The sequence below is a fragment of the Chroicocephalus ridibundus genome, chromosome 10 (assembly GCF_963924245.1).
Source record: "Chroicocephalus ridibundus chromosome 10, bChrRid1.1, whole genome shotgun sequence".
NCBI lineage: Eukaryota > Metazoa > Chordata > Aves > Charadriiformes > Laridae > Chroicocephalus > Chroicocephalus ridibundus.
Genome location: NC_086293.1, coordinates 13,349,250 through 13,376,757, shown reverse-complemented (window position 1 = coordinate 13,376,757; position 27,508 = coordinate 13,349,250). Strand labels below are relative to the sequence as shown.

The 27,508-nt window shown below is 40.7% G+C and overlaps 1 protein-coding gene across 3 annotated transcripts in view; it reads right to left on the bottom strand.

Annotated features, from left to right (window-relative positions):
- Window positions 1-6,075: 6,075 nt before the first annotated feature.
- The window catches only part of SHQ1 (SHQ1, H/ACA ribonucleoprotein assembly factor), a 55,614-nt gene continuing 34,181 nt past the window's right edge, over window positions 6,076-27,508 (bottom strand). For all 3 annotated transcript variants that reach the window (XM_063348123.1, XM_063348124.1, XM_063348125.1), the window contains one exon: window positions 6,076-9,296. In XM_063348123.1, coding sequence (XP_063204193.1) covers window positions 8,648-9,296 — 649 coding nt within the window. In that variant the 3' untranslated portion in view covers window positions 6,076-8,647. The remainder of the gene's footprint in view (window positions 9,297-27,508) is intronic.

The window sequence follows — 27,508 nt, the reverse complement described above, 5'->3', positions numbered from 1 at the left end:
GGTGTTTTCTCTGGTGAGAGGATACCATTAGCGCGAGGAGCGGTGAGAAGCTGGGCTGCGAACTGAGCAGCACCCAGGGAAATCACGGCACAGGGGGAGCTCCTCAGACTTTTGTTTTCAGCCACTTTGAAAAGCAAATTAACACACACACACACACACACGTGTGCGTGTGCACCCACACGCCTCCTTTACCGCATGTACGACGTAGATATTCAATGGCAGCCAGGCAGCTTTGCAGTGAGTACGAAAAGCGTGATTTAGGACTTTTCGTTAGGGTCATGAAGAGCACGGTATTAAGGTTCCACGAGCGTATAGTTTCAGCAATATGGAACAGGTTCAGGAAAGACATATCATGTGATTGTTCATAACTCAAATCCCTCAGGATTTGAGAGCATAATCACGTTAGCCTCAGTATCTTCTTTGAAAAGAGATTTTTCCCAGTTTTTAGACAGTACTATTCCACTTACTCTCAGAGACCCTACGTATCCTCCACTGCTGTGACTGATGAAGTTTGCTGCCGGACATCTGGAGACAAAAGGGAACTTTCCGCTGGCGCCCCACGCCAAATCCTTGCCTAATGCTTCAGAGCCGGGATGAAGGACTGGAGCGCTGCCAAGCACCTCAGCTTCGTTTCATAGCTCATGTAGATGATCCTCACAGCCCCGACGTTGATGCAGCCTGGCGTGTCACTGCGGATGAAGCAGTGATCCCTCCTGCGCAGGCGAGACCCCAGGCACGACACAGCTCTGCTGCTGCGCCTCCGCCTCGGCTCTGTCCCACAGCAGCCGGCACGCCATTGATTTGTGAGCCTGAGCAGGGTGAACATACCGCAGAGTTAAGAAGAAAAGCACTTTAAGTGTTATAACTTAGACCAGATCTCATGGAGAGGCAACTTCGGCTCACACCTTTACCCCCAGCCCTAGGGACCAGGCACGAACGCATCAGTCACTCAGGACAGGTATAAAGCAGTGTGCGAAGGTGACTGGAAGGATGGACCAAAAATCTCAACTTTCTATTGCACTCTTGGCTATGTGATCGTTTCGGACAATTTAATTCCTAAATTAATGGCAGGACTAACAACTCCTGAGTAATCTGCTGGGTACAGCAGTTAGGGTATACCACATAGGCACAATCAAACCTGCACAGATGCACACAGTGTGTCACTCCTTGCAGCGCTGTTCCAAGGTGCAGAAGCACACAAAAAAGCACTAAGGAAATTTAAAACACAAAAGGATACACACCATGACTTCAACTTTGACAGCTTCCCCCTTCCAAGTGCGTTATTCCCAGGACATTACAGTCCCTGTGCGCTACTCATTACGATGGCACACAAAGTGTTCTGGCCATTTTTTATTCCTCGGGTATTTTCCAGCTGGACTAACAGACAGACTGATCTGATGAGTTACCTGCTCCCAGTTGTTAGCAGCCGAGCAGAAAGCAACAGGAGACAAGCAACACATTATCCTATTGCCACTATTGATCCATCAGCGATCCTGAGAGCATGAAAGGGAGAAGCAGCTCTGGAGACATTAAGTTCTATGTCCAGGACAGCAAATACTGAAAAGCAATGGCAGCTCGTGCCCGTGCTCTGCCTGGTACCCCCTGCTCTGGCTCCGAGAGTCCTGACAAACTTCTTCCTAAATCCACAGCACAAAGTGTTGCACTTGCTTTTTACAGTGTCATCACTGAAACACAGATTCGCAGGCTCAGATGCTTTGACCTTGTCTCCTTTTACACTTCTACATTCAGATTTAGAATTAATCATCTAATTCCAGGTAACTGCTTTTTAAATTCGGCCGAATGGGACATGAATCCTGCTGAATGAGAAATGCAGGTCTCTATAGTGAAATAGATTAAGCACTGCTACACTCCCCATTTTGTTTCAAGACTTCAGTTGCAATTGCCTGCTCTAATTTGAGATGGGAAGTCTCGCTATAGGGTAATTAAGCACGCAAGGAGCTCAGGAGAGCTGCCTGCCAGCACCTGGCAGTGGGATTCCCCCTTCCAGAGGCACCTGCACTAAATGGTAATTCCTTCCCTCCATTTCCCACTTCACTCCCTGATGCTTCTCCCAGCAGCTCGGAGGAACAGATGGAGCAATCGCCCTCCTCCCCTCCACAGAGCGGACCCCTGCTGCTACCCAGCGCCTTATGCAGTTGTAATACACATAATTAGGCAAATCAATGGACAATGCAGCATATTAGAGGAGGAGGAGTTACATCAAGGCAAAACACGAATCCCAATTTATTTACCGCAGGAAATGGGATATTTCTGCATAATTGCCAAAAATTGCGGACAGGAGATGAAAAGTAATTACAGCCCTGGCAGGGAGGGTGCCACAGGCGGGTCACTACCTGGGCTATTTGGAGTGCAGCTAAGGGGAGTTTGTTCTCATCTTGATACGCAGTTGATTTATGCCTTAAACATCTCATTACCATTTACGAGTTACACTCACAAATCTCTCACACATCCACAATTAGAGAGAATGATGTTTACTGCCATTCACCCTGCCACTGACTCCAGACCGAAAAGCACAACTGAAGGTGGCAAAACCCTCATTGGAAGCAGCAGCGCTCCCTGCCCTTCGTGGGAAGCCACAGCTTGCATGCCAGAGGCCAGGCACACACAGCTGCTGTCTCCTGACAAAACCAGCCGCTGAACTTTCTCCCCCTGTTGCTCCCCCGGCACAGCTTTGTGTAAGGTCAAGGCTGGCTCCATGCTCCCTGCCCAGCAGCTTCTCGCGTCTCCTCCTTCACCCCACGCAGCTCCCACCTCAAGAAAGGCAGGAGATGGTGAGGTCTCACCACATCCCAGTGGCAGAACAGAGGTGTGACAAGTAAAAATATATCAACGTAAAGAGCTGGCGTGCTGTGGGCAAGTGTCCCACAAACAGACAAGGGGAGTGATGGTCAGAGATGGGACCTCCAAGCACACAAAAGCAGCGTTGTGCCTGGAGAAGAGTGGAGCAAGCCAAATCACCAATGAGAATGAGAGAGGCTATTAAATTTCTGGGCTCTTCAAAGAAGGTGATCTGCCTGCCAAGAGGAAACCCCAGGGATCTGTTTCCAGTGTTAGAAACAGTCTCACCCACCCACAGTGGGTTTTATCCTCATTTATTGACTCGAAGCAAGGCTATGCCCAGGGATGACCCAAGAACAGGACCTTTCCAGAAGACAACCACCAAAGTGGTGATGAGGCCTCACAGATTCTCCCGGGCAGAGGTCCGTTTTACAGAGTTATCGATACACAGTGGAACAGAGAGCCAAGCCTTCAGATGCATCCTTTTGTTATTTTTTTTAAGAGGTTTCTGGCATTTAATTTTGGCCAGGTTTGTCCAATTTTCAGGGATTTAGAGAAGCAGTGACTCCAGCTGCTGCGAGTGAGAACCACACCTCCCAAGGCACCGATGGCCTTGAGTCAGACACTTGGATACTGATATACAGAAAGATATTTAAGAATACATCAGAAATTGTAGATTTTAGTCTCTTGCCCTTGCTCAGCACAAGTCAGTAGCAGAGAAAGAAGTCTCCACTATCAGGGTTGAGCTTTATTCCTTTCACTGTATTTCTGTGTTCCCTTTCCTGAGTCAGGCCCAGTACCTCTGTGAAACCAGGGAAAAAGATTTGCAAAGTCACTCTGCACATCAAGAGAGTGACTGGCCACTGAGCTCCTGGGGTTACTGGTTAGCGAGGTTACAACCTTGCCAGGTTATAAACCTGAAACTCTCTGATCCTTTTCCGTGCTCATCACCAACCAGTGCTACCCGACTAAAGGAAGCTTCTCCCACAGAAGTGACCGGCAGCTGGGTCAGAGCTCTCCTTCTTCATGGAGCTCTGTCAACATCTTAGTCCTCACCTAAGGGACACAGCTTTTGTTCTTGCCCTCGAGCATCCTCCCAAGTGCCACCAACTGTGCTCAACTGTATTGCAGCTTTTGAATATAAGAAAACGTTTAAAGAAATGCAAACCAACGTGACCAAAGGCATTTCACATATGAGCTAAGTCAGGTCTTCAAATGCAGCATTTGTGGAGACAGTACTGTCACTTCTCCAAAACCTAAGAATATAAAAATAGTATGATTTACGGGTACCACAATACTACCAACCCAAGTTTATTGTGTCAGTGCAAAATCATGCCTTACGCATGCCCGCATAACCACAGGCTGCAGCCCACTTACCACTAAAAAGGAGAGAAACAGATCCATGACAGGCTCAGAAAACACTTTAAAACTAGGGACTTGGTAAGACAACTGACACCCATGCCATTTGTCTATATGCTGTAAAGGTGTAAATATCATCTGCTGCTGAAATACTTAAGTCTGCAAGTTGAGAGACATTTCCCTGGGTGCTGCACCCTGCAGAGCCCCCTGGGGTCGGGGCACCGCGTTTGCTCCCCAGGTAAACGCCCAAGCAGCACCACAGCAATTCCACATTCATTTTGTTCTCCCAGTTTATCTTCTCCCAGCTTTGGAGTGCATTCTTCCTTATCTCGGAGACAAATGGCCTCCACGGAGAGCTCTAAACAGCAGAGCTATTTATCTGTTTGACATGTGTTTCCCTGTTTGTTTTCTCCAGCCTTGAGACAGTCGGCCCAGGCTTTGACAATATTCAGCTGTGTCAGTGGCGGAGGGTTGCCTGGCCCCTTCGCTCCAGTGCCGTGAATCAATTTCTTTGCCATATTTATCACTTACTGGAGTAAACCAAGTCTAATCGATGCTTTCTTCTTTTGATATAGAGCAAAGCCTTTATGAAATTTTCAGAAAGCTGGCTGGAATTAAAAGCCATGGGAGAAAATAGTATTTAGCCAATTCAGCGCTAATTTTTGCTTTGGGGAAAGAAGTGAAAAGGTGGTAACATCCTGTGGGTCACACTGTCCCCATCAAAAAAAGGGGGGGGAAACAAAAGTTTTGTTGAGCTACTTCTGATTGTTTCCAATATTTCACTTGTTGCTTTTAACACCTTATTCTTAAGGCACTACACGAACAAGTGTCTCCCTGCCTAATCTAAGAGCATCTCCATTCTTCCAGAGCCAGCTCCTGGACGCAAAGAACTCCCTCCCCCCACACAAACACCCCATGTTGCCCCCTCAGTCCTGCCAAGCAGCGGAGCCCAGCCTTGCGAGCACCGGATTTGCCTTCATTCTCACTCACCAGGGCTCTGTCACTCTCAGGCAGCTCAAGACAGCAGGGCTGGCACATATGCCACCGAGCGCACGACCAGGGAGGGCCCGCAGATCCCTCTCCTGCTCTCCTTGGCAGGAACAGCACTGCAGGCAGCAGCGAGGAGGGAGAACAGAGTCCCCTGGGGCCACAGGCATGGATCCAGGCTGCTGCTGGGCACTTACCCAGGGAGAGCCGCTTTCTGCAAGGACAGCTCACAAACATCTCTGTGAAGATGCAGGGCTGAGAACCAGACCTTGCCTTCGCTTGGGTCTGGGTAAGAACGGAGGTCGGTGTTGTCCCCACAACAGTCTGCTCCAGTGGAGGAGCATCAGGACGTTAACTGGAGCCATCTTCTCACGGCCACCTTAGCTGGCTTCAGGGGAGCTCTGCACCACTGCCACAACACAATGCTGGGGCAAAATGCTCTACTTAGCCTAAATCTCTAATATAAAGTTAACTGATTAATAACACGACATTATACAAATTGTATTTCCAACTCCATTTAATCTCTCCCCCAGAGCACTCTGTACACCTTAGATAACCCACTTTCCCTCCTCCAGTAAAATCCCACAGCTCTTCCCCTCTCAAGCTCAGCTCACATTCAGTAGGAATTTTGTCCAGACACTGCAATTCTGTTCCCTTTGGACTGATTATGATGATGTGCAACAAATGCCTTAAAACAAAGTATTGGCTCTGCTACAAATAAGCTTGGGTGGATGGGGTGGGGAGGAACACTAGAAACATGGAGAATTTTAAAACCAGCAGAGCACAGCACACGTGTGTGGAGTTCCTCCTGTATCAATCCATTTCCAGCCTGGAAAACCTGCATAATTCCTATAGATTAATCCAAATAGATCCTCTACATAAATTTGACTCTTTATTGGAGTTCACTCACTTCTTTCAGATTAGGGGATTGAGGGGCCGGCTTTTTTTTGTGTTTCCCAAGTGTTTGTGGTTCATGGATTCAGCAAGCCCCAGTTTTGGCTAAACAAGGTTACAGAGCTTCACTTTTCTTTTAAGAACGTTTTTGCATGTTATTTTTAGAGAAGCAAGGCTTCTCTTTCGTACAGACGTTGCTCATCCTGAGCACTGTGGGTGTGATGGATAATGCACTCACATGTGAAATTCTTATCACCCAATATGGAAAAACTTCAAAAAACTTCCCACCACTACAAAGGTCACATAAAATTGCTATCAATCACTATATATATCAACATTCATTATCAGCTCCACAACCACTCAACAGAGTTTTGCAAAAAGGCAATGGTGAACATCAACACTGGACAAGAAGGGGAAGAAACCTGGGAACAGGTCTCAGGGTACAGCACAGCGCACCGCGCTCCCCAGGTGCAGATGTGCAGAGGAAGAGCAGGGCAGAAGCAGAAGGACAGACAGCGTGGCGCAGACCTGCACGAAGTGAACCGGCACCAGTATGTTTTCAAAGACAGAAACAGAGCTCAACTATGCAGGGTCTCTAAGGTGAGGACATCAATGACATCTAAGTTATCTGGGAGTTAACATCTGTGTGCATGCCATGTTCTCATCTGGCATTTACCATGGCATCACTTTCTATGGATACTATAGATATTTCCACACAAACTGGATTCAACAGATATGATGGAAAAGGCTCACAAAAGGCATAAATAAATTATGCTTTTAGGTATGTGGAAGAAAGAACAAAAAGATTAACCAAAGATTTTATCCTCACTCCAGAAGAGGCAGCCAGACCCTGAAAGTAAGCAGGTCTCTTGGAAAAAGAGGAACATTGTCCTCAACAGGCTGCCCAAAAATGGGAGAAGGGAGGGGAAAAAAAAAAAAAAAAAAAAAAAAGGACAGACAGCTGAAGACATAGGACATTACAAATACCTATCAAATTTTCACAATGTGTATGTTCTAACTCACACTAATTTAGCTTTCTCCAGCCCATGTTCAGCTGAAGGAAGTTTCAGAGTTCATACCTGTAATTTGGAGAGAGTGGGAGGAGGGTTACTTTTTTTTTTTTAAAGTGCATTTTTTCCCCTCTCTCAGACATATGCTGCATAATTGCAGCTACAGTGTAGATTTTATTGCCAGCATTTAGAAGAGTAAGTGCTCACTGACATGCAAGATGGGAAAGGTTCCTCCCCTGGGGAACCGAACACAGAGACTGATTAAGCGACCGGTAGGTATTTAAGAACATAAAAAATATTGGCAGATCAGGGTTGCAGCTCTTACTGAAGAGGAGTCAGCACAGGAACAGAGCTAGCCTGCTGATTTCCAGCAGGGTGTAGCATTGGTGAAGAATAAGTCTTTAAGCTTAGGATTTTTGTACACTTTTTAATAGTAGAAAGGTGGAAAAGTAATCATGGCTTGCTCCTCCAGAGGCATGAATCAAGCACTCCTGTTTTGCCAGCCTGCTGAACCAAACCTGGTGGTCCATATCCCCAATTCCTTTTGCAGAGACTGAATAGCAGCATTTAATTTGCAGTAGCCACCTGATTTCAAGAACCTACCTACAATTAACAGAAATTAGCACAAAATATATTGACTGCTTGGATTATTTTAGTGTTATAAAAACAAAAAGGAGCAAATGAGTTGGCCAAAGCAATGTGACGACTAATAACAAAGCCAGGTCCAGACAGCGCAGGTTTGCTTTCAGTCCTATACTCAAGACCACCGTACCATGTTGTTTCTTCATTTTGGTTAACATTACTGTGGTCATATTAAGAGCATAACAAAATAAGAAATAATAAGGATTTCTGTCTTTTAAAGAGCAACAGCAGTGTCCACATGTGAAAACATTTCAAAAACAGCACAACAGAATAAATACATGGCAAAGCTGTTGAAATAACTTACATAAGAACTGCAGAAAGCTATAAACCTTCTATCTTGCAGAAATATAAGCTATAACCCTTCTATCTTGAACTGATGATAAAGAAATTTCCTTTATTTTGTACAAAAAATAGAAAATATTTCTGTATTTTAAAATAATTTGTCAGCACTATTTAGACTTTTAAAATTATAACCATTATTTTTGAAATGGTTAGCTATAAAGCATTTTAAAATTTAAGAAAAATGCAGCAAATTCTCATAAACAAGTTTATACAAACATAATGATGCTATTTTTCAAGTAAATCCTGACAGCTAGAGATAACTAGAATGATGCTACAACTCATTTCAGTTGTATTGGATTAGCACATCATTCTACTACCAAGTAAGCTTAACGAAAAATGTTTCTAGAAGTTTACTGAAATTATATATTCCCACATGTACAGATCAAATCCGAGACACTGCTGAATCAGAGAAGAAAAATAAAAATCTAACTATGATGGTATCTATCATACAGTCCTATCAATTCTTTTCAAAGCAGTCTTGTCCTCCAAACTGTCAACACAACAAAGAAGAAAAATATCAACTTCTTCCTGCAGCTCAGGATAGCCTTGGGAACAGCTCATTATAGCAGTGAGCTGCGTTGCTAGTGGGTCATGCCATGTTCTAACACAGTCCTTTAGTCTTCATCTTCATTTGTGCTGCAAAATAAAAGCAATGGGTTTGCCTTTGAAGACACCTCCAAGAAATTTCCCTTCCCAGTAGTATCTTTTGAAAATCCATCGGGTTCAGATACACGGTTTTCTTCTTGTTCCTGCAAAATGCAGCTTGCAGCAGCCAATCCTTCAGGCTGTTCTGAAAGTCTAATTGCAGTGTGCATTTGCTTTTCTAATTCTTCTATCAATTTTCCAGGAACAGATGTAGATTGCAAAGAAACCTTTGGTTTTTCATCACTAACCTCAAACGTCGAAGTGTTTGTGCCCTGCCTTAATCCATTACAGTCAATAAGTGGAGCTGTCCTCTCCTCTTGAAGTGTGCCTTGTAAAGAATTTATTTTCCCATCTTCACTGGTTGAGGACTCCCGCTCATCTGAATCAGAGCCTTCTGTCTCAGATGATGAAGTACTGCTTGATTCTTCAGACTCACTTGTCTCCGACTCAGAGGACGGCAGCTGTTGCTTGGAAACTGTGCCAGCAGCTTTTAACATGCGCTCTTCCTCTTCTACCAGCACTGCTGCTGCTTCCAGCTCTTCCAGTTCAAATCCTATGTGGGACTTAGTGAGTGTGGTCTTCTGCAAGGATTCAGAGAGTGCAGCCAACTTTTTTGACCTTTAACACAGAACAAGATATGTTATTTAACTTTACAAACAGAACTTTCCCATTTGATAACGAGAACCCAAACCTTAAACATTTGTACTATTCGCCTGGTTTGCAAACAACTGTCTTCTTCAATAATGATCGTAAAAGTAGATGCTGCAGGAAAAAAAAATAATCAAAAGTATTCGTCATTATTATTATTTTGGGTCATTTTCCGACAAGGCTAGACAATATCCCACTGAAAGTCTTCAGTGACACTTGCAGAAAAGTTACTGCTGCTTTGATGTTTCAGCAGTGCCTGCTAAGGGGAAAAGGATTTCAGAACAAACTTTTTCAGGATTGCTGACTCTAGTGGCAAACTCTGCAGTATGTGGCTTGCTGCATTAAGTTCATATGCAGCAAAAACATTTTGGTTTACTACCCTTCCCGATATATCTGTTAAATGCAGATGAACCAATAGAGCACAGATGATCAGGTCCATCCCAGTGATACACTCTCCTTCTTTCACAGCTAGCTTTGTGCACCCCTGAGAGCAGGGGGCGTTCAATACTCTGTTTGTAGATGTGTTTTGCCTTTCGCTTGTAACTCCACTGAAATATAACTCATCAAAAATATCAGGACCTTTTAAACACTTCAATTAACATTAGATGTGTCATTACTATAGACTCTTCAATTGTTTTTTTTTTGCTCCTAAAGGAATTGTATTTAAAAGTGGGGGAAGGGAAATTCAATGCAGCTTCTTACACATTTTACGAAGAGAGCGCAACATTTAAAACGTCTCAAATAAAGCAGACGCACTATGTCAGCTTCAAGTCTTTGGTACGGCCATATCCATTTCTTCAAGAGTTTTGAAGTCAGCACGCGCTTTACCAGAAAAGTGCATCATAGATTTATAAACAGAGAGAACAAAAAGTAAAAGAGTGCCTTGAAATGGAAGGGGGGGGCGTCAAGGGCAAAACGGGTATAAAATAACAAACATACATCCTGTTTCTTGTTGTAGAGTTTTGCCTCAGACTATCAATCAACTTTTCACCGCTTCCTGCAACAGCAGGTCTACTATAAATCCTGCAGTAACTGACTGGGTTTCATTTCCTCTGCCAAACCCGCTAACCTGCAAGGCATGACACACTGACACCGGAGCAAGGAGCTGATAATGTAATACATGACTCCTGCGAGGCAAAAGTTAAAGTGCTTGTTCTCTCAGTTGAATGATTTTAAAGATCTTTATATTCTGTTTCCCAGAGGGCATAATTACTCAGTATAACACAGACGCTTCAATTTTTTTTTTTTTTTTTGCTCCTAAAGGAATTGTATTTAAAAGTGGGGGGAAGGGAAATTCAATGCAGCTTCTTACACGTTTTACACAGACACTGTAACATTTAAAAGCTGAACTTGGAATAAAACATCTTAAACTTCCTTAGGTCAACCCATAGACTAGAAAACAAAGAAATAAGTGTTTCCCAGAAGTAATTGAAGCAACAGAGAACAATTTGTATTTCTAGGATTTTTAAATCTAAAGCTAAGAATTAAATCACAGTATTATCCTAGCAGCCTCCAATATAAACATGAGTATCAATTTTTAAAAATCTGCTTACTTAACAATATTCTAATTTCTTCTTTCTGGTGATACATCTCCATTTTGGTTTTGTCAAGAATTGGAATTTTTCTTGAAAAGTTATGGAGGATTTGAAAAACTGCCAACCTAATTGGGAACAAAGAAAGCATTCTCCCTGTTTCATAGGTAAAAAGAAAGAAAAAACAGCCAAGTGATACACGGAAAGGTTCATGAAGCCTTGCAGGCAGGTGGTAAGAGAATACCTGGCTCGCAGGGAAATCTGTTCCTGAACACTGGTGAGAAGGTGGTTTATACCACAAGTCACAAGAGTTTATATCCCTTTCAGAAAGCATTTTACCTTGCCTTTGAAACAGTCTCTTTCCTTCCTTCTAACTATACGCACGTGTCACCTTCCCTGTAAGAGTTGTTAATAATATGAAGTTACAGTTCTTTTTCCTGTCCTATTGCCTGACTGTCCACAAGAATACAATGAGCTCCAAAAGCTAAATGTGCATGGTGACAGAGAACGCTATTTTGTACCCATTTTATATGTAGTTCCTTTTAATTTCATTGACAGCCACAAGCAACTAACTACAGGCACAACAATTTCCTCTAGCGATACGTCTTCAGCTCCAGCTACCTCAGTCTCACCTATCTCTTTTACTATTGCCATTATAGACAGAAAACCCATTTTGAAAGTCCTGTTTGTCCTCACATCTCTTCTAACATGTCTTTCACTTTGTTTCCCCAATCCTATAGGTATTTTTTCCCTTTTCCCTATTTCTGCTGTTCTAATTTTTCATGCATATTTTTCTGCTAGATACTCTCAGTCTTTGAAATCACTCCCTTAAAATCATAGAATGGTTTAGGTTAGAAGGGACCTTTAAAAGCCACCTAGTCCAACCCCCCTGCAATGAGTAGCGACATCTTCAACTAGATCAGGTGGCTCAGAGCCCCATCCAACCTGACCTGGAATGTTTCCAGGGATGGGGCACCTACCATCTTTCTGGGCAACCTGGGCCAGTGTTTCACCACCTTCAGCGTAAAAACTTTCTTCCTTGTATCTAGTATAAATCCACCCTCTTTTGGGTTATTAAGGAGATCTATGGCCCCATGTACTTCATGGCATTCATAAATACTTCACTATGCTACAGATTACTGAATGCCAAGCATTAAGGAAAAAAATACACATTTATATACCAATTTGACTCAACACACATTATGTTATTAAATTAGATGTGGTACTATTGACAGATAAAAGAATGGCCTCTCTAAAGAAGCAAGTGTTTTAGTCACGCAAATGTGTTTTTATCAATGAGTTCAAAGAGAATGAATGAAAAGGCTGTGCCTGACAGCTACAGAAAAACACCTGTGCTACTCGACAACCTAAGACTGTAAAAGGCATTCTTAGTCTGAAAACCTTGGGTTAATTCCTTCTGAGTGATCAAAAGACACTACAAAATACCAACAGTAACCGATTTCACAAAACAACTGTGGCTTCAAGTCTCACTTTTAGTCCTTTTTCCCCAAAAGTTTTGATAGAACTACTGATAGAGAACATTCTTTTTACCTTTACAAAGGATTACAGGAAAAAGAGCCATTGATTAAACAGCCTGCTCTTCCTTTCTAACAATAACAGCACAAACGGATACTCTGCTTGGATGAGTAAATGCCTGCAAAAGGCCAACAATTCCATCTATCCTCTTAACCTCTGCAACTGCCTTCTTTCGGCCCTCTCAGGGAGTGGTCCCAAGGAGCAGTGTGATTGCCAACACCACGCACAAGGACACGGTGCACCAACTACCAAGCAGCACGCTTTGGGAAAGGGGTCGGGGTGCGGACTTCACACAGACCTGCACAACCTTCTTTCTCTTTGCACCATCGATGCCTCAAAGATCATGTCAGACCAACCACAATAGGAATCTTCTATTTTACTATTTTTTTTAGCTCTTAGACACCTCTTAAACTGCATTTAAACAGCATTAAAAAGTCTCTTTTCAGTTACTTATATTTCTTATTAGGCTAAATGTTTCCTGCCATCTTCCACTCTGGTCATCAAGTCTCTTCCAGAAAAAAAAACTAAAACAAAACCAGGACAGAGTACAGAGCTTGACATTTGAATATGAGAAACAAACACAAACCGTCACGCTCTTGATAAATTTATACATAAAAGCAGAAAACTCCACTCCTCAACTTTCCAATCTTCCATTAAAAGAAAAAAAAAAAAAAATACTTGAACAGCAGCTTCCCCCCCCCACACCCCGTGCAAGGGACTAACAGAACCACAATTAGCTATCAGTCCATCTTGTTTAAGGCAATTATCTAATTCCAATGAGAACTGCATTTCAGGAGTGCATTTCACATCAGCCTTAGGAAAAGGTGGCAGCACTCCCTCGACAAAAAACAAGGCAAACAGTGTAAAAAAAAAATCAGAGCATTGAAATGCTTTCAATGGGAGACTGTGGGTCTCTGAGCTAACGATTTCCCTAGCTGAAAGATAAGCAACAATTCAGGAAACAAAACCGAGACATCAGAAAAGAGATATCATGTATTAGAGACTTGTAATAAACAGGTCCTGCTGTTTCCAAAGTCTTTTGAGTAGTGTTTTAGAGACTAGACAGCAAATACTTTAATTTTTCAAGTATGATTAATGGAATCGCATGATTACTTTAAGACACGCTCATTCAGTATGCACATTTGCAGTAATGATATCTTATTATTATGGTAATAGTGTTCTTACATAAACATGCATAATAGGCTTTAAAGGTGCTACACACGATAATTATTAGTTATCAAGATGTCAGTTGCTTAAGGAAAATGTTTAATTACAGGTTAAACTGATCAGATGCATGTTTTGTTTAATGTATAGCTTTGAGGAACAGATAACAACAGAGACATCTCAGGTCTTGTCCATATAGTCTGGAATTAAAATTTCAAGACAGAACTACTGTAATCCTTGTCTAGGCAGGTGGAGAGTTTCTGCACGCTCTAGAAGAAAAAAAAAAAAATATCTTGTTCCACAGGTCTCAGATTATAAGAGAGTAAAACTGGGGTGAAAAGAACAAAGAATCAAAGGACATTCAGCAAATAAAGCAAGAGGGGAAAAAAAAAAAAAAAAGATTATGGCAACAGGAAAGGGAAACCATTACAGGGTTACAGCAAAGCCCACCTGTGGCAGCATGACAAGAAGTGATGGCGATGGGGACCGACTGCAGTGCTGAGACACAAGCAGCAGCCGGGGTGGGAAGGAAGCAGGACACAACTGCTCCAGTTAAATACTAATGTTCCTATGAGCTCCGGTTTAGCTTCTGTTCCAAGGAGTAAAAAAAGGCACTAGGATTGGACGAATCAAGACAGCTGTTATCTCCAGAACATGGAGCTACTTGTGAAAGGTCTCAGAGAAGACATATTAGGGATTTGATTGTTTCCAAGGAAGATTTAACATAAGCTGGAAGGAAAGACAGAAGTCAATCTAGCCGCAGAAAGTAAAAAATAAATGCAGGACTTGGGGAATACATCCGGGCACAAAATCCTCTAATTTTTCCCAAATGTTAAAATAAAAATATGTGATTCTGTGTAATTATGCTCTTGTATAAACACTATTTTTTTTTTTTAGTATAATTTTCTTGCGAGTCCAGAGGAGGCCACGAAGATGCTCAGAGAGCTGGAGCATCTCTGCTGTGAGGACAGGCTGAGAGAGCTGGGGTTGCTCAGCCTGGAGAAGTGAAGGCTCCAGGGAGACCTTAGAGCCCCTTCCAGTCCCTAAAGGGGGCTACAGGAAAGATGGGGAGGGACTCTTGATCAGGGAAAGGAGTGATAGGACATGGGGTAATGGTTTTAAACTGAAAGAGAGGAGATTTAGATTAGATATTAGGAAGAAATTTTTCACTCTGAGGGTGGCGAGACCCTGGCCCAGAGTGAATGCCCCATCCCTGGAGGGGTTCAAGGCCAGGCTGGACGGGGCTTTGAGCAGCCTGGTCTAGTGGGAGGTGCCCCTGCCCAGGGCAGGGGACAAACAAACAACTCAAAGAGAACTTGCAAATATGAAAATCAGCATTCTACTCCTCATTCTGTGTGATGGGTGGCACTGCATACTCTATCACAGCATGGGAGTTATGTATATAAAACACTGTCCAGAGTATTTGCAACCATGGGACTAAACAATCCAACTGGCAGCACAGCCTTTCAAAGCAGGAGTCAGTAACATTTCACTACAGAATGGAAAGGGACTTTTCTTGTACAGGCACAAGCTCTAGCTTGCTTTTGTTTTTGTAAACAATAGAAACATTATTTCTACCGCCTCAGTAAGTTTGGCTTTGCATTTCACAGGTGTATACAAACATGTACTTTTCAGAAGTACATAGTGTAAACTAGGTGTAAGATGTGGCAAAACACAATTATAAGGCAACAGAATTTTCTTATTATCTACTCCTGCTCAATCACAATCAAGTCACTGTACAGTGCACAAGTGCTGTCACGGCACAATAAGCTACTCTTGCTCAAGCACAAGACAGAAGCAACAAAGCATGAGAACCTGTATAAAAAAAAAAAAAACCACAAACATTGACAACAGCTTTGGTTACCAGCCTGGTGTTTGAATGTGACCTAACTGGTCTTGGAACCAACTAAAGTCTTGTTATAGTATGTTGTTCGAATGCGGTTAGGGCCTACTCACTGTGTTACAATGGGAATCAGTCCACCATACTAGCAGTGCTCTAACTTGGCTGTAAAGGGCTGACAATCCCTACTTTAAATGTAAAACACTTTACATTAATTATCTTTAAGCCTTACAGGCAAGATAAAAAAGTCTCAAAGAAACAGTAGATACTTCAAGTGCAGACGTGCCTTTGCAGTGTCGTAGGTTCCACCAAATATGAAAATGGGCCTGTCTCATTGCCAGCAGCCATCCCCTGGTAGGCCTACAATTCCTTGAGATACATTCAAATACAAACTAGCAGCACGCTGTGCCAGTCAGCAGGGCTGAAAAATATAAAAAGGGCAGTTATTTAACTTATCTCCGCTCAACAGGAGCACTGGACACACAGGATCCATCTAATAGTAAAGCTCTTGCATTAAGCAAAAGGCTTTCTGTCTGCTGGATCACAAGGTATTCCCAACTGCCCTAATTTTATACATTTACTGCATGAGAAGCTACCAAGTTTAAGGAGAAATTGTTAGTCTATATTTAAAGCACCTTTCTCAACAAGGCCTGGCAAAACTCAGACTTGCGAGAGAAAGTTTCAGAGACACCCTCTTTCTTAGATAAAACAGATAAGATAACAAGCAAAACAACCAACCAAGAGTATAACCACTTTAAACGTGTTCTAAATTACATACCTGGCAGCACTGCTTACAATTTCCCACAATTATTCTTTTAGCCAGAGGCACTGTAAGTATTAAGACAATTCTAGAGTAAATATTATCTCAGACATCACCAGACATTATCCTAAAGTAGAGCCTCAGCAGTTCAGATATAGAGGATGTGTAAATTTAGTATCTGCAAGACATTGAAATGTCCATTAAGCTATAAGGGATAATGAAGTCTTCTGCCTTGTCACAAGGCTGGTTGAGGACTGGCTGCAATAGGACGTAACTGACATTTCTGTGTGGACTGTCACTGGTGAACAAAAGGGCATCTGCAAAACAGACAGACCCTTCAGATCATCTTATTTTACCCATACAGAGTGGTTCTTGCTGGGCTCCGTCCATCACTGTCTTACAGCCCAAGCCTTATCTGTCCAGACACAAGGGGTATGAAGAGACATTGTCCAATGTCCAGTCCCTTGATAATGCCAACATTAACTTCCCACAGGAACTCTGTCACGATCTTGATGAAAATTAATATCCCTACGGCAGTAAGTATACTGCTTAAGCTCCCTGGAAGCAGAAGGCTCAACAAGTTACAGTCAAACATGGTATCAAAAGTTAAGAAAGTAAGCTCATACAAGAATGACACAGCTGGCAAAGCATTTAACTATTCTTATATATACTTGAGAAGAAAAGAAATTGTTCCTCAATCTAAAATTCAGATGTCAGCTTCTATCTAGAACTGCTTGTGCAACCAAACTGGTGATCTTGGAGGAAAGTCTCTTAAAGCTGATAACTGAGCTCACCCTTTTAGGCCATACTGTAAGTCACTGAAGCAGCATATTCTGACACCCAGGGGTGGAGGATAAAGTGGGAGAGAGACACATAGTCTTGAATTACCCTGACATAACTTAAACTCCAGGGCTTTAGACCCACAGTAGCATGCTTCTTTCAGAAGGGCAACTAACAGAGTCAAACATCCCTCCACACTTGACAATTTCAAACAGCTGGAAAGAAAAAAAATAATACAATGATTTAATTCTTATGATAGCGAATTGAAAGACTATTTGATTTTAATAAAATATTCAAGACATAAAAGTGCCTAGGTTTGATCAACCCTGACTGGTAAAAGATAGAAGCGATAACGATGATTATGTTGAATGCAAAAGCAGACTTCACTAACGTAGAAACATCTAAAGTCAACATGCACAAAAAAGCATAAATGGTCAAACAATGAGATTAGATAACAAAAAAAATCCTCCATTTCAGGAAAAGAATCCATAAAAATTGACATTTAGCTGCAATAATAAAAACGTCATCACACTAAATGCACCATCCATTTGCTCAAAACTACTCACGGGTTACAAAAGAACACGAGCTTCAGAATCTGCCTGGAGATAAGAGACTAAGACTCAATTACACCTTTTAATGTGTGTTTTACATGAGATTCCATATTTCACCTTTTCTATTTCAGTTTCAAGGTTATTCCTAATGCATGTTCCAAGTTATACACTAGTCAATGACCACCAACCATAGTGAAATAGTTTTGAAAAAGCAAGCTCAGAATCATTGAACAAAAATACTCCAAATTAAGTTCTGGAAGAAATTTGTAGCAGAAAGTCCGTAGTCTTGGTAAATGTTAACAGACAGTGACAACCACTTTGCGTATCTGTATAGACTGTTGCATGACTATGAAAACAAACCTAACTTTACATTGCTTTTATTGCTAAGTACCTTATACATGCCTTCACCCCAATTCCACACAAGCTTGGGGAAAGCTATGCACAGATTTTATGTCATCCAGCTCTGGGAACACAACTATTCTCTACAGTGAAACATGGCTAAAGGTTTACAAATACTACCATGAAGTTTAAGGCATGAAGTGGAAAAGAAAATACAGACAGCACCCGAACCACAGGGCAACTCTTTAATGGAAACAAAAGGCCCTCATTCAGAAGAGCACAGATAATATTCTTTTATACTTGTGCCACACACAGAAAATACCACAGGTTCCTAAACAGAGAAGTCTAAAACATAATTTACATCCCTTTTCAGAACTGGCACCTCTATCCACAAAATTCCATATTGTATCTGTTAAACAGAAATATGAATATGCAACATTTACTAAATCCCTTTGCAGCCTTTATTAGCTGGTTAGCTCATCAGAACTCTACCTGGTTTATGAGATCTGAAAGAATCACAGAATAGCTAGTACAATTAACAGCCAGTGAGATAAACACAAACAGAACCATTCAGATGTTTCATGTGCTTAGTCTACTATACATTTTTATAGTAAGAGGCAGAACCAATAAATAACTCCATTAAAATCTCATTAGCTCTGATCAATGAGTACAGGAGATAATATAAGAAGAAAGCTGAATTTAATTTGTTAGTGAAGAAGAAACAGGACTGTTTTCTTCAGGATTCAGGTAAAAATTGACTTAAACTTTAACTAATATTCTACATTATCCGCAGCAAAAGACAGATGAGTGTAAAGACAACAGAAACAACACAACATTCGTCCACGTGATTTAGTACTAGCTTAACCACGGTCTTCATAGTAAAGAAACAAACCATCTCCACAACACAGCACTAAAGACTAATTTCTACACTTCCTTATGAAAAACCAACTGCTAAAATAAAATGTGCTCAGTCTATTCAAGGTATTTTACGCAACTGCAGGTATGAATTAATTCTTTCCATTTCTCAAGAGAATGGATTCTGTTTTTTAGCTGAAATAATTTAAGTTTACACAGTTATACTGTCCATGTCTATACTTACTGTTAATTATTTCCTAACAACTCTTGGAAATACCAGGCAACTTCAATCAAATTTAAGAGCAACTAGAGGTTAAAAAGGATCTTTAAATTCCTACATATTTCATGAAAATAAGCAGAGGTAGATAAAAAAATAATAACCCTCATGAGAAAGGGCCATCAGAACAGAGCTATGGTGTATTACCTCGGTAGGAGGCCACAGCACGCACCTACCAACCAGCTGACCAGCGCCAAGACCAGCTACTGCATGTGCTGCCTCTTAACTGGTGGAGGTGTCGAAGGGTGTGGTGAAAAGATTGGGGCACAAAGCATGGGTTTGTAGGAAGTTTATAGAATTTTCTTTTTCCTCCCTCCTTTTTAGACATCAGACAAAGCGGAGACTGGAAAATCGTTCAATGCACACCAAATCTTTATCTTAAATATAGGAAGACCACACTATAAAAAAGGGAGCACTGGGTTCAAAAAGAAGTCTGGAAAACAGATCTCCTCGTAAGCAAGACGCCACCACTTGAAATTGACAGGATTAGAAGAGCAGAAATCCAGAATAAAGACACTACTTTTGACAAGAGAAACCCACCACTTATCTTCAGGTGACAGAAAGCAGTCCTGCACCATAAAACAGTGGCTGATGTGGAAGAATCCAATGGGTTTAAATGGAACATAAAATACCTTAATCTTGAAAATCTGGCTTTTAAAGGGCATTACATGAATTCTGAAACTAAGAGAGTTTCAGAACTAAGAGCAACTAAGATATACTGCAATCCAACTTGCAGTCTTGTAAACATGAACTGCTACCCACGTAGCTTAAAGTATTACAGTTTGTTAACCATAAATCAAATATAAAACACAGAACCATCATTTCAATTTAAGTGACTTCTTTTAAGTTAATAAGTCTGAATATTTCAAGTGACTTTCCCTCCATATTTATTCTGAAATTCCACAGCGCTTCTTTCATAATGAATCTAAATACTGCATGAGCTGAACTTCACGTTTATAAATATTTTAAAAAAAGATGAAGCTTTCCAATATAACATCTTACTTTCATTACTTGGTCTTTTTGATAACTTGAAACCAAACATATCCTGGATTATAAAAGAAATCAAGTACAGCTTACTTATGTAGATGCTACTATGAAAATATTCATAAGAGAAAACAGACAGCATTAATATTGGACTATAAAAAGAAACTGAAAAGTATTTATATGTTTTAAGAATACTTTAACTAAGCTTAGAAGCATCTCAGTATTGCCAAAATAGCTTCAGTAAGTTGCAGACAGTACAAACATCTAACAATGGCACAGCTTCTAAAGTTATATATGATAAATACAAATAATGAAAGATGAATAGATAACTCATCACAAAACAGATGCAGAGAAAGCAACAGATTTTATAATGTGATAGTAAGTATTGGCTGCATTACAGAAATGGAATGCTGACAATTGTTCTACATTAGCCCCATGTCCCTCAAATTTCCTAATGCCATTACCTAGAATTTGGTCTTCACCGTCACCACTGGTGATCTATCAGATAGCACACCTAACACTGTAAATTATACAATTTGTATTACAATATGGGAATGAAAGGTGCTCACACAAAGCAGTGCAGAAGATGTGAATTTCAGTGTCAGGATAATGCTAATAAACTCGTGTATTACAAAAATAACAAGAACAACAATGACAACAGACAGGCTTAAAGGCACGATTAGAAACTCATTACTCCAACATGATCCTACCCCTTTACAATGGAATTTATCCACCAAGCAACAAAAGTCCTAGTGAGGTCAATCAGTGTTTTAACTCTGACGCTGCTCTGTTGCTTCTGACTGACACCCATAACACTTGAAGGCAAAACACCACCTGTAGCCTCCCCACTCACAGTCCATTCTCAGCTCACACAATCTAAACAGAAAAAGACACCAAATCTGAGCATCTTGCAAATTCCTGTCAGGAAAGCAGATTTTTGCAAGGGCCTAAACTGAACAGCCTGCTGCCATCTCCCCCCAACACCCTGCTGTGTTTGTAGAGCACCTCGTATCAGATGCTCTAGAGCATGATCATGCCTCTTATGAATAATACTAATGAATTATAATAATACCACCACACCCCACTGAATTGGCTGCAGATCTGGCTTCCTGACCATGACAGGGAAACTTGCAGGCCACACATGCAGCACCACGTAGCTGGCTCACATTGCCCAGTTCTTGCAGGAGTCATCCCCAGGGAATAGTGGGGAGTGGGCATTAGGCCACAGACTAAATTATCATCTCATTCAACATTTTTTCTCTCTCTCATTCTACCTCTGTTCTGTCTGGAGATTTACGGGGCAATCACTGCAAGGGGTGGGGGGCAGGTGGAGGAGACCGTGCTAGCTGCTGTCAAGGTTGGAAACAAAACAGGAAGACGTTACCAGCCCGCAGATCATCTTCCCACTTTGATCACAGCTGCACACTCCACCTGCTTAGAAAGGCAAAACTATACAAGCTCATCCTTCCCTTCCTCAAACCAGAAGGAGAGTCAGCTGAGATGTGCCGACTGAAAAGACATGACACAGATCACTGACCCTTCTGTAGGCAGATAGGAACTGCCTCCCAACAACTTTGGAAAATCAAAGCAGTAGCCTGAGGGGGAAAAAAATGGCTTTCTTCTTTGCTTTCTCTACCCACAGCAAGGTGCATTCAGACACAGCCTGAAGGAATATGAGCTTCAGAAAAGTGATGGAATAAATAGAAAAAAAAACCACAGAGTAAAGGAGAGGAAAAACATCAAAGGAAACTGCAGCTAGCAGCTGGGAGGAGAGATTAAATCCCTTGTTAAAAATCCATGTTTTACAGGGCTTGCTAAAACATATATAAAGGGGAATTTCTGGTATTATATCCACCTGTCTATCAACTTTTTCAGCCTTCAGGGCAAACAGTGTTTTGCTTTAAGCCTCTTAAGTCTGTAAATAACAATACACAAGTAATGTAATATACCAAGTGCTCTATGTGCACCTACTGCTTTACAGACAATTGAAGTGACAGCTCAGGCCTGAAATAAGATGCAACACTTAATGAGAGGCATGGCAGCTCAAGATGACAGTAAACAAAAAGAAACTGTATTAAAAACATGCATCAAAACAGTGAAAGAGGAGACATAAATAATATCCTAGCAATTTATTAGTTACTATTTTTAAATCAAAGAACTGTGATCTAAGGATTAAGAGCAGATGACTCGGGATGAAAATAAATAAATCTGTGTTCTCTACCAAATTCAGGCACCAACAGTCACCATACCCTTTGATAAATTGGTAAACCCTTATCTAAGTTCTAAGGAAAATGATAGCATTTCTTCTTATAAGACTAGAAAAGGCTGTTTTAAGTAGCATAATAAATTGCACAGAATCTCAGATACTTTCTGCACCAGACCCATAGCTAGTGTTTGAACCACAAGGTATTTTTTTGAGCTATGCTATCTTGATGGAAACAAATAAGACAGTACAGAATTACCTAACAACCTAGGGAGAATGAGCCAACTCATAATTACTCTTCACTAGGAAAATGTGAAAACTTATTGCTGTCTGAATTTTTCCTGTTTCCTGTTCAACTAGATGGATTTTATTTGTAATTCTTTTTTGTTATACTGCACAATGGCTAAAAAATGAAATCTCTGTCCCATCACACTTGCAGACAAGTCCAAATCAACCTTTAACATTTTTAACAATAAACTACTGAGTTTATTCAGTTTCAGGTCATTCAGACATGTACATTCATGGAACCTTCCCCCCCCCCCAATTATCTCAATTTTTCAACACCTTTTTGAACAGACACTAGAATTAGTCTGTGTTTTAGCACAGTCTCACAAATGATGCATTCTAAGGTCATGCCACTTCCTCCTCCTAAACAATACTACTCTGCTTCCTGAGCTGAACATTGCACTCAGCCTCTTACCTCCTCAGAGATAAATAGGTGCTCAGGTTCAAACTGTTCTCAAGCATCACCCAACCTACTTTTCTGGAACTGCCACCCTCAACTGTCATATTCTCCAATCCATAACTATGATCTACAATCTTTTATTGTGAATATGCCATCTTATACTTGATTGTCTTAAAATGCATGTTTTCCAGATAAGCACATATTGCCAACATGGGTCAGTCTGTGCTATTCATTTTCTACCTTCAAATAAATAACATTTAATGTCAGATAAAAATTTTTTATCTAAAAGACATATACTGTATTTTCTTACAGATTATTAAAGATACTGCACAATACTCAGACAAAAACTCTGAAAACAACAATCTTAACTTTATAAAGCAACAAAAACCTACCTGTCTTTTCAGTGTTTTTGTGGGGTTTTTTTTCCATTTTCCAGCATTTCCTAGAACACTGACATATTAGTAACTCATACAGTTGGTGGTATGTAAACTGAAATATGCATATAATGAACCTCAAAGAGCCTGCAAAGAAACCATTTGAAGTGGCCATTCCCATTATTGGTAAAAACTTGAAAACCAGCTGGGACACCTGAAAGTTAATACACTGCTACCAGCCACCGAAGTAGTGAATGAAAAGCAAACCTAATGCATCGTGATTACTCAAAGCAGTAAGCAAATGTAGTGCTGCATGCTGAACTAGCTGCCAGCAGTTGTAATGCCAGCTTGTAAAGCCTGCTAAGAAGGAATTACAATAATTGGGGATTGTAGTCATCAGCTACTATAGCAAGTCATCACAGGACAATAAGGGTGAAGCCTGTGTAACCAGATAAAACACAGCTTGCTTACCACGTTCATGGAAAAGGCATGATCACAAGCAGCACCAAGATTTTTCAGTTTATCCCTTGTATCTGTATGGCTCTTACTAAGCTGAAACACCAAAGGAAATAATAGCCTTCGAATTAAAAATCTCCCAAATCCAACAAGTTGCTTTGTTTTGCAGGGGGTGGAGGGCAGGGAATTAAGTGGCTTCAGTGCACCCACAATGACAATACCATTAAAGAAGTATAGTGAAAAATATAATCCTCTAACTACAAAATAGATCAAAATAAGAGATTTTGTGATGGTGGCAATGGGATTGTTACACTATCTGATAAATAACATAACTGGCTACATCAGAACATACACTAAAAGCATATGCTAATGGCAAGGCTGCTTTCAAAGCAGCAACGTGAAAGCAATTTGGCTTTTCTCTGCACAACCTACTTTGAATATTGGAGTTTTTTTTAATCGAACCTGAAATTACCGCAGCCTTCACTAAACTACAGTTAACAGGGGCAGCAATGAAGGTAAAGTAAAATCTAAACTACAGACAAAGCAGGGTACAGTTAACCATGCAACTGTAATGCACATAAAATACAATACTATGAGTTGTGTTCTTCCTAAGGTCTTAACTGCATGAAGTGCTTTAAACATGCTGTACAAATCAGTTTAATCCCACAGAGCCAAGCAGCAGGATTTTCATCTAGAATATATTACTGCTTATGCCTTTGTTCTTCTGAATCATGGCTGCTGAATCCAAGAGGTTAACAGCTGAAAATTAGCATATTCCTCTAACATTTGAGAATGCTTGAAAGCACTGATTGATTTTTCTTCTCTCAATACATTCCCTCCTCCCCTCATTACAGATCGAAAATTTAATAAACTAACATGTTAGCAGTACACCATTTGAAAACCTTTTAGGATAGTTTTGTTCCTGAATCCTCCTGTTAATATTTTCATAGTAGAGGTGCAGAGTCAACAAGAGATACTCTTTTCACCCCTCATTTAGCACTACAGTCCAGAGTTTCAGGTGTTACAGTTGGGTCATTCCTACGGAACATGGCAGTGCCACAGTGAAGAGGATTTCATGAATATAAACCCTACAAGCAGCAAAAAAAGCAAAGACCGAAAGATTTTTAAAAGCCTGTTTTTCCTCTGTTTAAGTATTTTGAGCTTTACAAAACCCTAAACTGCCAAAGAAAACAAAAATGCCAAGAAGAAACAGCTGCAAAAATGGCACAATCAAAATAGTTTCCACATACTTTGAAACACTTTTCAAAGTTTTCCAGGTCTTAGCAAATTTCCTACATTTGCAGATAGATGATCAGTTTCACAAATAGTTTTAACGTACAATTGGAATATATGTTAAAATTATGTTTACATTCATCTAAAGATCATAGTATTTGACTACAGAAGCTTAAAGATGTTATATGGTACAAAATACTTTCCCAAATCTAGAAAAAGCTTAAGGTAATTCTTTCAGGAAGGCTGTAATACATGACCCGTTCTCAAATGTTTTTAGCCCTACAAGCAAGCACAGCATAGGATATGGGTGAGCTCGTGTGCGTAACAAGATATGAGGAAAATAAGATGCTCTATAGAGGAGAGAACTTAAATTAATAACAGACCTGTACAGCTATACAAATACTCCTATGAAGTGAAGAGAAGGCTTTGAAGACTCAGTGTGGTACAGTGTGTTTAAATGGGCACAACAGCAGTCAAACTATCAGCACAACTCCGATCAAATGTATGCTTTGAAGAAATGTTAGTAGGCTGTCTTATACATGCAAACCTGGTCTTTTTTTGCCAATATAGAGAGATAGTAACTTGTAAAATAAACTTTTAAAGTCAGTTAAAGTCAAGAAAGAGGTCAGAATGAACATAAAGAAATCTTCCCTCTACCAAACTTTAACCAATGCAATGGACTGAAACCATGATGCTGAAGTGTGAGTTCCTTACTCCCTTGTGCACTTTATGATCCAATGTGACACAGGCAGTAAAAATCCTAAATCTCACGGATCTCTTTTTTTTTTTTTCACTGAAAGACTCAGGCTCCCTAATGTCTTTGCAACATCAGGCCTTAACACTTCTGGCCCACATTACACAATATTGATTAAAACAGTAATTCAGAAAACCTGGGGAAATGAAAAGGAGGGGCTGAACAATCACAGTCATTCTCATCACCTCAATGACATGCTGTGAATGTAATTAATCCTACATTTATTTAGAGAACTTCACACCTTACACATAAAGCAGCAACTCCCTGCTGGTTTCAGACTAGGTAATTATGTTGTAACAAGGACTAGTTTTCGATTATAAGGGAGATGAAAAGGGAAAGAGACCTATGAAGCTAGCTTCTCTTTTAGGGTATGCCTCACCTGCAAATCAAGAGAAATAAATATAACCTGCTGAGGAATATCTTAATTAGCTTTAATTTAGTTAGTTCCAATAAAGATAGCAGCTTCTACAGAGACCATAAATGCCACCAGGAATCCTGGTTTTTACTTTAAAGCAAAGAGTGCATGCTTGAACTGGCATGTTACACCTACAATGACCAAAATTAGCAAGATGACATTTGTCTTAGATTGCAGAGCACACATATGCGACTACAGAGCAGGCATACATTAAAGCAGCCTATATACCAGTATAACAAATCAAGTTGCAGACACAGTTCCACAGGACACACTGAGGCAATTTAACAACTCATCCCTCTTAACGTACAGATCTCTTTAACTGTGGGAGTTGAAGCTACTACGACAGACAACACAAAGAATGAATTTACAATTTTTTGCAATAGAACAGATAAAGGGTGAGATGGTAAGTTAAAAAGTAGAAAAATAGTAACGATGAAAAATATAATACAAATTACATGGGATGAAACATCTTATTCTCCTGCACTCCTCATAACCCATAAAACTTTGAGAGGTATACAACTATACAACTGTGCCGAAGTGAGTGTACTAACCCCTAGAAAACTGCCACGAACACCAACAGCTTCACCTCCAATTCAGGAACACAGAAAATACGCATTTACTGACACTAAAGCAATACATGTTTAAAACTAAACATGTATTTAAATGTTAGGTAAAAGTATTTTAAATTGGCATGGGCTCAGCTGTTCACTTACATAGGAAAGCAGAACAGTATGCACTTCACGGCCTGCCCAGGCAAGGACTCTCAGAAGCCGTTCAGCCTTACACATAGCCACTCAGGGCCAGCAGGCATCTTGCTGCCGAGCCACCAGAAGGCACATATGTACAACAGTGGACAACAAAAAGAGATGTGAATAGACACTGGCACAAAGGAGAATACAAAACACTGGAGAAAGACTTGGGCTACACAAAGGAACCTCAGCACAGCAAGACTCAGTGGGTAAACTACTCTGACTTCTATAAAGACACAACTCCCATGGGGTCACAGACACATAACTCCCCTCCGGCAGAAGGGAAAAAGCTCTCCTACAACAAACCCACACCTTGATTCCCCTGCTCCGAGCAGCCCATACTGCAGCTATCAAATAACCAGTGGTTCCCCCAAAGCGCCTTCTCCACTCTCTCATCTCCTTCTGCTCAGAGTAAGGTGTGAAAGATGGAGAAAAGCTCAGACTTATAATACAAATTCAGTTTTAACTTCACCTTGGAGAGGTTGCCATATGTATCATAGTGGTTTGTAAAGGCTCTGACCTAAAGAAAAAAAAAACAACATGCAAACTAGACAAATTAAATTTAATTTTATTATGGAAATGAAAGTAATACCAGAAGTGACAGCAGGGTGGATGATAAGCTCACTTAGCAAGGGGATCAAATGAAGTGATGACATGTCATTATGACCTCAGGGGTTAAAGACGCAATTTTCCAT